We start from the raw sequence: 12733 nt of genomic DNA, 5'->3' as shown, positions 1-12733 counted from the left end.
GCATCATAAGGTCTAGTGTAACAGCAAAAGGGAACTTAACGAATATAATTAAGAACAGTTTGATCTTGCAGATGAGTATTCCTCTATCAACTGTTAAAGCTTAAGTAAAATGATTTTTATATATGTGGTCTGGCTAATGATAATAATTGATTTGTTTCCTCTTGATAGGCTTAAATAGTGTTAATGTAAGCCTATGTGTAGTTTGCTTGGGTGCTTTTTTTGTTGTTGTTTAGTTTGATTTTCTATGTGGTTAGTAGTGTTGGACTGCTGTGCGTTTGTAAACTTTTCAGTTTGTTAACAAAATTCTGATTCATAAAATATATATATCATCATCACAACACTGTGAATTTTACATTTAATTTTAGGGAAAAATGCCCTGATACCCACTAAATTTTAACGTAGTGGCCATTACATCTCCTAAACTTTTATTTTAGCCAATTTACTCCATGAACTTCACACGTGTGCCAAATTAGTACTTCAGTTAGTTTGCTATTAATAAACTAACAGAATACTCATGTGACATGCACGTGAGATTCAATCGCCTGGCCTGAGACCCATGGAGAGATGAGAGAAAAAACAATTTTGAGAGAGAACACATCTAAGTATCAACTGGAAGCCACAGATTTTTTGAATCTTAGGAGAGAGAGATGTTCATGGTCCTACCAACAACAATCTCACCGTTTAGTTTTGTGAGAGGAAAACCTAGATTTGAGATGTGGAGATTAGATTTGGGTTTAAATCTAAAAAGCAAAAGCTTGTGAGTTTTGGATATGGAGACTATGGTTATTTCGAAGAGAGAAAACGGCTAGAGACAAGTTAGAGAAGAGACCTATAGTGGCAGTGGAGGTCTTAAGTCAACCATGGTGGTTGATGTGTGGGTTTAGAGAGAGAAGTTGTAAAACTGAGATGAGGTGAGATGAGACAGAAGTTGGGTTTTGGAAACCACCCTCATATCGTTGTCTGAATAACTGAGATGAGATGTAGAGACTGAAAATAAGTGTGGCTTCCTGTAAATGTATTTTGGGAGCTTGTACATGTTTTTTTAATTTTTGTACAGATTACAATTTCTTTGAATATACAGATAACAATTGATTTAAATTTGAGATAGCAAATAATCATTTAGCTTAACTTGCAATTTTTTCTAATAGAGTTTGATCTGATCTGCATTTTCTTCTAATAGAGTTTGATCTAATCTAGTATGTTCTTGTGCTTAAGCTTTATCTGCAGTAGGGGATAAAGACGAGGCTGTCTTGATTCTGTCCACAGCTTTGCTGCTAGTATCTTTTGTTTTTTTTTTCTTTTAAGTTTTTTTTTTTTCTCACCCCCTCCCCATTGGTCTGGAATCTGGATGTCTGTATTTTGTGTCTTTTAAAAATGAGGTGCACTTGCGTGACAATTCTGTTAGTCACTTTTTTTTTTTTTTTTTGATAAGCTGTTAGTCACTTAATGGTTAGGCTAACAGATGGTTCTATTTGCCACATATACAAACTTTAAGGAATAAATTGGCTAAAACAAATGTTTAGAAGTGCACTTCAAAGTTCATGGGGTCTCTAAGCATTTTTCCCTCAATTTTACATTCAAATACATATTTATTCATTCGATAATGCTAGAGTCAACAAATTTCACATCTCATTGAGGTGGCTGATTGTGATTAATGCCATCTCATTGAGGTGGCTGATTGTGATTAATGCAATATCACGTTACTTTCACTAGGACCACAAACATCATTTTTATTGTTCACCAATTACAATTTTCACCTCAGTTATTATGAAAAATTGTGACATTTGATTTATTGTATTTTCTTCTGCATTTCCTAAAGCATTTTTTTTCCCCTAGAGCAATATAGCAAGTACTAACTTAGAACCATCCAAAAACAATAGTGAGAACCTAAAACAGCAACAGAGATAACAAGTACAGAAGATATGCTAGTATATATAATATGAGAAACCATTACATATTTTAGAAATGTATGGTTTAAAAAATGTGCAAATTAATATCATATATAATTTAAACCTCTTCTCAAATAAACGTATGATTTGAACCATGTAATTTTGATTGTTTTTAATTGTACCTATGCATGTACACGTGATTACACAATAATATCTTCATAATGAACAAAACCTACATCTGTTTTCTCTTTGAAAAATTATTAGTTACTCTCGAATAGCCCACTAAGAAGAGTGAAATGATCCAAGTTGGGGGAATTAAAAAGGTAGAAGAAAACCCAAAATTACATTAGTAGGAGTAATATAAATGGTCTTATAAATTAAGAAATAACAAAGAATATAACTTCAAATATAACAAAATGAAAAAAATAAATACATGTGACCAACCCTAATTTATTTGTTGAGGATCCATAGTCAACCCCAAAACTTTGCGATTCAATCTTCTTCTTCCTTCTTCTTCTTCTTGTATTACATACTCCTGGATTACAATGATATGGTACTCCATCTCATTTTAATACAAAAAAAATTCACAATTTTTTTCACAACTATTGACGTGGAAAGTTGTAATTAGTATAGCACTTTCACATGATCATATCATTGACACTGCTTTTGTTACTTTTTAATACCAATTACAACATACCATATCAACAATTGTGAAATTTTGCATCCTTACACTCATTGTTATCCAACAGCATTGGCATTATTATGCCTTCCTAGATTTCACATTCAATATTGACAAAATTCCAAAGCAGAAGGTATTTTGCATACTTCCAAGGCCAGCATTTCACGTACCTCTTAGAACTTGGAAGGAATATCTTGAAGGTGTGAGTTTTAGCTCTTATCCACGTCCTCGCAATTAAACCTCATCATCTAACAAATACTAGTATTTCCTTTCCCCTTCACAAAAACTGGAATCATCCACTCAACCCTTGTACTTAAAATTGGGCTATCAAGGAAAAATAATAATAATAATATATAAAAGATTCTACTGGTGGATAAAATCTAAATCATTTCTCTACAAATGAAGACTCTGCAAGATCAATGGCACGGGCAAGAGCAGCAGCTTTATTCTCACACTCTCTTTGCTCATCAGCAGGATCACTGTCAGCCACAATTCCAGCCCCTGCCTGGAGATGAGCAACCCATTCTCGGCGCTTGTTCACATCTTTGTATGAGTACATTGTGTCGAAACGTGTGTTAGTTGGGAACACAAAGGTTCTCAGACCAAGGGCAATGTCCATATCACCAGAAAATGAAATGCCTCCAAATCCACCACTGTACGGCCCACGCCTTGTGACTTCCAGCTGATCTATTAACTCCATTGCTTTCACCTGCATTGCAACAGAGCAAATTGACAAAACTAAGAATGAACCTTACAAGAGGTAAGAAATAATTCGATTAATCTCATTCATATTGTCAAGAAAACACGTTAACTTGGTCAGAACTCTGCATTAAGGGATGTGGTTCTTTCCTCTGGCTGGAACTCTTCTAGATAGTTTATTTGAAATGGATTGCAATGGCAAATAGTTCTTGGAAATGCAAGAACAAGAAGAAATGCAAAAAGGATCCGTACCTCCTCAGGTTTGCATCCAAGTACAAGTTATATGCACAATTCACATGAAACTTTTTTCTTTTTTTCTTTTTTTGATAAGTAATAAAGATTTATTGATATCAAAAAAAGAGACACCCAAGTACACAAGTAATATAAAGGGGTGTACATATCAAATACAAAAATTACATAAATCAAGTAAATCCAAAATTGAAGAAAAATGTTGGTTTCTCCACACTCAAAACCAGTCCAATAAGGTTCTGAAAAATAGAAACTTGAGATCAAGCATAGAACGCTCATTGTCTTCAAAACACCGACTATTTCTTTCCTACCTTGCCAGCAAGCAAGAAGCTCAACAACAAACATTAGCATAACCCAACAAACTCCAAATAAACCAAAAACCATATCCCACAACTCCAGAGCAACCAGACAATGAAGGAATAGATGGTCAACAGTTTCACTATTACACTTCCACATATAACACCAATCCAAAATGCATACCTTTCTTTTCCTTAAATTGTCAATTGTCAAACATTTCCCCAAGGCAGCAATCCATACAAAGAAATCCACTCTAGAAGGAATCTTCTGCTTCCAAATGCCTTCCCAAGGGAAAACTACTCACTATGGCCAACCAGAAGATGGTAGTACGCACTAACCATAAACCCCTTACTCTTACAAGGTAGCTAACATCTCTTATCCTCCCCAATCCCCCTTACAAGAGTGCTATAAATGGTATTTATGAAGCTCCAGAAAGCTTCCAATTCCCGATTATGTACATTCCTACAAAAATGTATCTCCCAATGAAGGACTCCATTGGTGTACCTCATTAGATCAACCACACTCACCTCTTTGTTTCGACAAATCCTATATATTTCAGGGTAGCAATCTGCAAGAGAAGATATTCCACACCATCAATCTAGCCAAAACTGCACTTTTGATCCATCTCCAATTTCATACAAAATAAACTGAGATAAAGAAGGCCACCCCCTTCTAATATTTTTCCACAAACTAACTCCATATGGACCAGAGAATGAGCTAGAACACCAACCACCCCAATCACAACCATACTTCACCTCTATCACTTGTCACCATAGAGCATCCCTTTCTTGCCCAAATCTCCATAACCACTTCCCTAATAAAGCTAAATTAAAGGTTCTCAAGTTCTTAATCCCCAAACCACCTGAAGAAAGTGGAGTACAAACCGTAGACCAATTAACAAGATGAAATTTGGGCTCATCCCCTAGGCCACCCCATAGAAAGTCCCGCTGAAGTCTTTCAATTCAGTTGGCCACCGAAGCAGGAATAGGAAATAAAGAAAGAAAATAAGTAGGAACATTTGAGAGAGTGCTTTTAATTAATGTGACTCTACCACCCTTGGATAAATATAATTTTTTCCAACCTACTAATTTTCTTTCCATCTTCTCTAGAATTAGATTCCAAATTGTCTTGTCCTTGAATTTTGCCCCCCAAAGGAAGACCCAAATATTTCATTGGAAGATACCCAGTTCAGACTTACCCAAATTTACCTTTAGACCTAACACAGCCTCAAATCAAATGAGCATCATACAGAGAATCAGCATTTGATCAATATTAACATCACAAAAAATTAGAGTATCATAAGCGAAAAGGAGATGGAAAACCACCAAAGATCTTCCTAGTTCCTGCAGAATCACCGACACGAAAACCTGATAGACGACCTTCATGGACAACCTTATCCAACATTCTACCAACGGCTTCCATAACCAACACAAATAACAAAGGAGACAAAGGATCACCTTGCCGCAACCCCCTTGAACTCCCAAAAAACACATGGGGAGAACCATTAATAAGGATAGATAAACGAACCATTGATAAAAAAAATGAAATCCATCGCCTCCACTTATCTAAAAAGCCACAACGCTCAAGCAAGTGTGTAAGAAGTCCCCAATTTACATGATCACAGGCTTTGTCTATGTCCAATTTACATAACAACCCTGGTTGACCAGACTTCAATCTATTATCAAGACATTCATTAGCAATAAGAACGGAATCAAGAATCTGCCAAAGGCATTCTGAGGTGCTGAAATGATATCTCCTAAAACCATGCGAAGTTGAATAGCCAAAACTTTAGCAAGTATTTTATAAACACCCCCACCCCCCCCCCCCCCCCAAACAAGGCTGATAGGCCGAAAGTCCTTTACTTCCACTGTTGCAACTTTTTTAGGAATGAGAGCAATGAAAGTTGCATTCAAGCTTTTTTCAAACTAAAGTTTGCATGAGTAAAGCAAGTGGAAACTTTAAAAAAAACCCTATTATTTTTTATATAGGAAATGAAGAAAAAATTGAGAAATGACAAAAAAAAAAAAAAAAACCAAACTTTTAGGCTCCTAGAAAGGAAAAATCCCTAGAAAATGCTTATCTAAATTGGCTGAAGATAATTCTGAATCGTATTCTCTTCATATTTTATACATCCAAATACTGTTTCTTAACATACAAGACAATACTAAACTGAAGGTGAAGGATTATCCACAAGAGGTCAATTGAAGATAAATCAAGAAATAATGGAATGATAATCTATGTATATTCTAACCACATGTACCATAAAAGAGTGTGATGAGCCCACCTCCTACCGATTTGATTTATCCTGGTGAAATAGGACAACTTGAATTTATTTAAATAGTTCTGGATTTTAAAGATTTGGATATCCAAAAAAATCTTTAGAACCGTTATTACACACACGCACAGAGAAACACCTAGCAAAGACAAATTTGTGTAAAAGCATTGGTTTATGTGGAAGATAGATGGTGATTTAAAAAAATGAAATAAAACCTTTGGTGCTCCGCTGACAGTCCCAACAGGTAATGCAGCACGCAGAACATCCCAACTGGTTAAATGGTCAAGTAACTCTCCAGTGACCTAAAAAGACAAATCTTGTCATCAAATGAGATAAACGAGAAATTTTTACTAAATGCATTTAGTCAATAAGAATGCACCAAGTGCTTGGAGATCTAGGGGGGGAGGGGAGAAGAAGGATTTGAGTTGCGGGATTAGCAGCATGTTGCAATTATCTCTCAAAAAAAAGTCAATAAGAATGCAATAAATATTTTGAAGATTCAGTTCTCAAAGTGGTGCAGATACCAGAAAGTCACATGGTTTACTAATATAGGCCACTACCCATTGAGCCCAAGCCAGATTAATTTATCAGACCTTTAAGTTTTTAATATTTGATGCAATTTATTTCCAATAATTGATTATGGATTATTTGCTTTCTTTATGTGATGTAACGCTTGAAGGATGCTCTACTTCAAGGCTCCAGAATACATTGTTAAGTACCTTTGAAATTGAAGAATAAAATTAATTGAAAATTTTTCCATAACTTGGTGGTGATTCCAGGAAAACTCTAGAGTGAAGCCTGGTGTTCAGACCATTCTAGGTGGAGAGCAAAGGGTTTGTTATATTCTTCTTCCTATATCCCTAGTTTCTACACATATTCCTTTTGCAAACCATGAAAACTGCACCACAAAGCCTACTATAAGAATTCAACCGGAAAGAAAATTAAAGGAAAAAAAAACAGGGGGAAGAAACAAGACATCTACAATTTTAGGTATCATTTTCATGACCAACATTTAAAGTTTACTTTTGCACCTGCACAGGGGATCATTGGTTAAGATATTATCATAACACGAATAAAAAATAACAGATTATGTAAACCTTCTTTGTCATAAACTGCATTTATGAACTGACCAAGAAAAAAAAAACTTACAGTGGAGCTGATGTGCATAACATGGGAATACCGCTCAACGTTCATGAGCTTTTCAACCTTAACAGAACCAGGTTTAGAGACCTGCATTAGCAGCCTGTATTAATACAGATTGTGACCATAAAGTGAAGGTTTATGGAAAACTTATGCAGTTTCTGAAAAATACATAGACGATGATACATAGTATTAACTGTTACCACACAGAAACTAACAAAAAAAGCTACCAGAGAGTCATGTGTTCAACCGTGTAATCTAGCAAACGCATGATAAATTGCTGTCTCCCATAATGGAATCAGAGAACATATACAAGACTGGAATTGCTTTCCACATACATCAAAGGCATTTGATACTTTGTAACCCTTTTTTGAGTTCTGAGACATACAGATCCACCAAATCTCATGACAAAGTATCAAATTCCCACTCAGGTATTCAGCAAGAAATTCTATGGTAGACTCTTATGGAAAGTTGAAAACTTATGTACCAGCTTCACTTTGGCTTGAGGAAATGACCAAACAATTTTCTGCAAGTCAATAAGGCACAACCAAATCCACAGAAGATAAAGATTTACAGTATAGGAGCAGAACTGACAGTAGGGTAACCACATTAATCTCTTAAAATTGAACTCAATTGTTCAAGGTATTAGGGAAATGTAATAATGTTGAACACGTGACTGTTACCACCAAGATAAAGCTGTACATGAAAATGCTTAACAAGATTGCTATTTGACCACTTCTGACAAATACAAAGAAAGTGAATTTTATAATGAAAATAAATAAATATGTTATAATAACAATATATGATAAGCAACCTAAACTATGACAAATAAAATGAGGAAGCAAGCTTAATGAAAGCTATGCAGCAAGAAACAAATGAATTAGCCAATATGAATGATTTTATTTATTCATCCCAGAAGGGTATATGATGAATGTCAAATTACCAAAGAATAGAAAATACTGCAAATTCAGAGATCTATCTTGAGGCACACCCACATTATAGGTTCATATACAATCACCATGTTAAACCATTGACCTGAGAATAAAAGGACAAAGAGAAACTTGATATAAGTGAACCATATCAAGTTTCTCTTTGTACTTGGAGTTTCGCAGCCTGCAGAGAAATAAGTACAAACCTTTCCAACATCATTCCTCCCCAAGTCAACTAGCATAATGTGCTCTGCACGTTGCTTTTCATCATTTAAAAGCTCTTTTTCCAGCATTAAATCTTCTTTGGGTGTTTTCCCTCTTCTGGCAGTACCAGCAAGGGGTCGATTAGTGATCTTTCTCTGACAACAAAAATAAGAATACACATTCAGGTTATTAAAGCCAATAATTATGATACATCAACATATATGTATAAAATACACTAGGTTGAGAAATGAAATTCCAATAAAATAATAGTATAATATGTATGCTAGTAAGACCAGAATAAGAAGTAAATGAAGCAACCCATGCAACAATTCCTTTAATTACAGTAATAGTTACCTTCTTCACACGGGTAAGAATTTCTGGGCTTGAAGCAACAATAATACACCCCCTAGCCTGATCATGAGACATATAAATGAAAAGGCCAGGTTTTCAACATCAACTAAACTTTCCAAATGAACAGTGATAGGAGAACGCAGGCATACCTGTAAGTAAGTCATGTATGGACTAGGATTAACAATCCTTAGAGCTCTATAGACTTCAAATGGGTCAGCAAATGTTCTTCGTTCAAAACGTTGACTCAATACAATCTGGAAAATATCACCAGCCAGAATATGTTCTTTAGCCTGCAAAACTGCCTCTTTGTATTCCTTGCTTGTCATGCTTGACATTTTCAATTCAGGACCAAAGAGATGAGTGTGTAACTTGATTGATCCTGCAGGAAGCCTCGGGCTGAAAATGATAAATCAAATTATATGTTTTTAAATTGTACTTAAAAGAAATAACAAAATAAAAAGTCAAATGGAAATATAAACAAAAAATTGATTACTCACGGGACTATATCATGTACTCTAGATACCAAAGTTTCCAATTTCTGTATTCCATCATTGAAGGCCTCCTCAGCAGAAGAATATCGATCTAGTCGTACCCAGTGAATCACATATGCTTTCTGATGTCAGAAAATTACCAATTTATAAAAAATAAAAATTATAGATACCCACACACGCATATATACACTCACCAAAAAATTACATTCACATACAAACACAGACACACACAGTTATTCACATAAAAAAGCATCCCACTATGGCAATAAAAATTTAAAGTAAAAAATTGTCCTATATTTCTCATGATATATAATTATGCACACACCCCAGTGAATCTTGAATCCACCAGCTAGCTCTTGCTAGGGTTGGAGGTGCCATTTGAGCTTGAATATATACATATTGCTTGGTGCTGAACTTTAATAGCAAATAGTTGGAATGGAAAAGAAAAGAGAAAAGTAGTCTAGAAACAAGACCATATATAGGAGCCTTCAAATTACAGGACATAAAAGCTTATATATTGCAGCTTGTGTTTAAAAAATTGAAACTTAACAAGAGCATGGAGTTGTCCCTTTTGCTTATTTGACTAAAATTGAGTCCCCTTGCTTATTTGAATTTGCTACAGCTAAAGAGCTAAAACCACATCAGCCATTGTGAAATTTAGTATAAATGTTGCTTAAATCCATAAATTACTTGTTTATCTCATAGGTCAAAGTAAAACTACCTTCGCCACATGATCAAACACAATAACATCATCATAGAGACCAAGATGGAGATCAGGAAGGTTCCTGTCATCAGGTGGGGCACTAGAGAATGGCAGCTTTTTCCTCTCCGCATAGCGCATCGTATCATATGAGAAATAACCAACCCATCCACCTGTTCAACAAGAGAGTAATACAAAGTAAAGATTGGAAATTTCATTATAAAACTTCTTTTTTTACAACTGTATCATGCAAATATGAGGAAAATAATTGTATACATAATGAATCTTTGCAGGAATCTACAAAACTAAACAAATCTAACAATTTTCCTGACAGGCAACACTACAAATACAACCATGTGTACAAAAATTTGAGAGTCATGAGTTCAACTAAGAGCTCTCTCTCTTGGGCTTGGGGGACTAGACCATGTGTACAAAAATTTGAGAGTCATGAATTTAACTAAGAGCTCTCTCTCTTGGGCTTGGGGGACTAGTTTATGCAATTTTGTTATAAGTGGACTATCTTTTTCCCTTTATGACAATAATAACCTTCCTACCACAAGAGACAGAGCACCTATCTCACTCAAACCATGGGGTTAGAGAAATCCTGCAAATATAGCAAAGTAAGTTACCATCCCCTTCTCTTACCACAAAATGCTTCTGGGAGCTCGTCAATAAGTTGGGGTCTCCATCCCTCCATGATTCTTTGAGGAACCACCATTGGATCATCCACAATCTCCTCTACCCTTTTCCCTTCATCATGGTTCATAATTGTAACCATATTCTCTTTTGCCACAATTTCTATTGCCGGCTGAGCTCCAACCATGCTATACCGCCCCTACATAATTTACCCAACTGAAATATAAATGACTCACATCTCATGAGTGCACATAACAACAAATCTAAAAATAATAATAGGAAGACAAGAACTAAAGCTCTTACGATATTAGAACCCATCACACCAGGCTCAACCGACTCAAACAGAAAGCTTGGTGCTTCCCTATCATCTTCCTTTACCAAACAACGGTATGCAAGCACCGGAGTTAGGTGATCGGATAATATGCATCGGTATAGAGGAATTAAATTCCCCTTCTTCGAAGCTTCAAAAAACCCTTCCGAATTTTCGACTGCATCAATTGTATCATAACAATAAATACTCTCACAAAACAAAATATCTCATAATTCACATTTTTTCAGCTTTATGAAAAATGGAGAGAACAAAATCAGCCTCATCTGAGTAAAGCATCGTTTTGGGCTTGGTAAAATTGAGTGCTTTTCTTTACTTGGGTCCCAATCTATCAGATTCTCCATTTGGTAACAATTAAGAAAACAAAAGTACAACAAAATAACTGAAACTGCCGTTTTGTAAAATGTAATGCATTGACTTAAATGCGTTTATTTTCCTTCACAATTTTCTCGGCAAGCATACAGAGGAAAATAGTCCAAATGTGATTTCAAATTTGATTCTGTTCATGGTTATTGTTTGTTTGTTTGTTTTTTTCTAAGCAACCAAACAGAACCTTAGAAAATGAACATAAAATTGACTTCAATGACTCAAAGTATCAGCATTTGGAGAAGACAATGAGAAATAGTTACCTAATGAAGGAGACCTCTGGGCCGAGCATTTGAGTGTGAAGGAACGCGAGTTCGAGCCCAATATTGTGACGGAGCTTGAGGTTCTCCGGTTAAAGTTGACGGAGAATGGCGGGGTTAATCTTAGAGTTGACGGAAGCTGGAGGGGAGTCACGGCTAGGGATTTCATGGTTAGAGAGAATTGCTGGGATTTGGAATGGCACACGACCCGGCTATGTAACCTATACGACGGCTTCAGGAAAAAAAAAAACAAAAAACCTATAGCCTGATTCCACTCTCAATTTTGATACAAAGTACCCTCAAATTTACGAATTTATAAATTTTAAATAATATGGTTAAATATGTAAACTTACTAATTTAAAATTTCCTAAATTTTAGCTAAATTTAAATTTTTTTTCCTGCCTCCACAATTCTCTCTTACGTTAATTAGTAGTCCATTTGAATTCCACTTTCCATGTTTTACTCTTAAAAAATTGCTTTTAATATACCAACAACGTTTTCCACTTTTTTATTACCAAAATCATTTTTTCAACTGCACCATGTCTCACTCCTAAAAAATTGTTTTTCATTTGCCAACCACGTTTTACATTTATTCAATTTCTAAACTCAATTTTTTTTACAACCCCGTAAAATACATTTTTCATCGGTTCCTTTTCAGTTTCTTCGCATTTCACACTTTCTCCACTAGCCACTGTTGATCAATTATTATGCAGCGGTTTGGCTTACCTTCAGTACTTTTTTAACTAGACATGTTTTTCTATTTTAAATATACAATGATAAGTAAGAGTGAGATTTAATTTCCACATTTTTATTTGATCTCCACATTTTATTTAGTTAGTGGATAATATAGCAGTTTCTAACTAAAATAAAAAAATATTTCAATTAAAAAAGTATTGGAAGTAAGTCAAACTCTTACGCATCTATATCGCAAAATAATTGCACTTTCTTATTTAATAAATAAATAAATTTAAAAAAATAAAAAATAAAATAAAATAAAATAAAAAACCACACTTTCTTCTCATCTCTTTTTAGCCTGTATCTATTCTGTTTTTTCGTGGAGAGAAGAAAAGGCTGCCAAAATAAGATTTGGCCAGTGAGGAGAGCAAACAGATCTAGAGCCATTCCGAATCCACTCATCTACTTGAGTTTGGTAATATGCTCCCACCGAACAACCTCTCCTTATTTTTTTAGTCTCTTTAATATCTATTTTCTTTTAATTTTACAGTATTGGTTCTTTTTT

At 34.9% G+C, this 12733-nt stretch overlaps 1 protein-coding gene across 2 annotated transcripts; it reads right to left on the bottom strand.

Moving 5' to 3' along the window:
- Positions 1–2213: 2213 nt before the first annotated feature.
- On the bottom strand, positions 2214–11770 carry LOC126688562 (anthranilate synthase alpha subunit 2, chloroplastic-like). Of its 2 annotated transcripts, XR_007644305.1 has the most exons (12): positions 11497–11770; positions 10843–11027; positions 10549–10738; positions 9925–10076; positions 9210–9325; positions 8862–9108; positions 8716–8772; positions 8364–8516; positions 7238–7318; positions 6304–6390; positions 2739–3277; positions 2214–2424 (listed from the first exon to the last, which is right to left on the bottom strand). XR_007644305.1 is itself a non-coding variant. In XM_050383302.1 (11 exons), the coding sequence occupies exons 1-11, from the start codon at positions 11660–11662 to the stop codon at positions 2954–2956; spliced, it is 1758 nt and encodes a 585-aa protein (XP_050239259.1). In that variant the 5' UTR covers positions 11663–11770; the 3' UTR covers positions 2214–2953. The 2 variants fall into 2 exon arrangements, 1 of the variants encoding a protein (XP_050239259.1); XM_050383302.1 differs by having other exon boundaries at positions 2214–3277.
- Positions 11771–12733: the final 963 nt, after the last annotated feature.

This window comes from Quercus robur, chromosome 1 (assembly GCF_932294415.1).
Source record: "Quercus robur chromosome 1, dhQueRobu3.1, whole genome shotgun sequence".
NCBI classification, from domain to species: Eukaryota; Viridiplantae; Streptophyta; class Magnoliopsida; order Fagales; family Fagaceae; genus Quercus; species Quercus robur.
Note: the sequence above shows the minus strand (reverse complement) of the source record. Positions and strands in the feature narration are given on the sequence as shown.

Excerpts from the sequence above, each read along its gene's own strand:
- LOC126688562 (XM_050383302.1), bottom strand. The coding sequence starts at position 11,662 with ATGAAATCCCTAGCCGTGACTCCCCTCCAGCTTCCGTCAACTCTAAGA. Across the intron at positions 10,739-10,842 it reads GTGTGATGGGTTCTAATATC|GGGCGGTATAGCATGGTTGG; the intron begins GTAAGAGCTTTA and ends TAAATTATGTAG. Across the intron at positions 8,773-8,861 it reads CATACATGACTTACTTACAG|GCTAGGGGGTGTATTATTGT; the intron begins GTATGCCTGCGT and ends TCTCATGATCAG.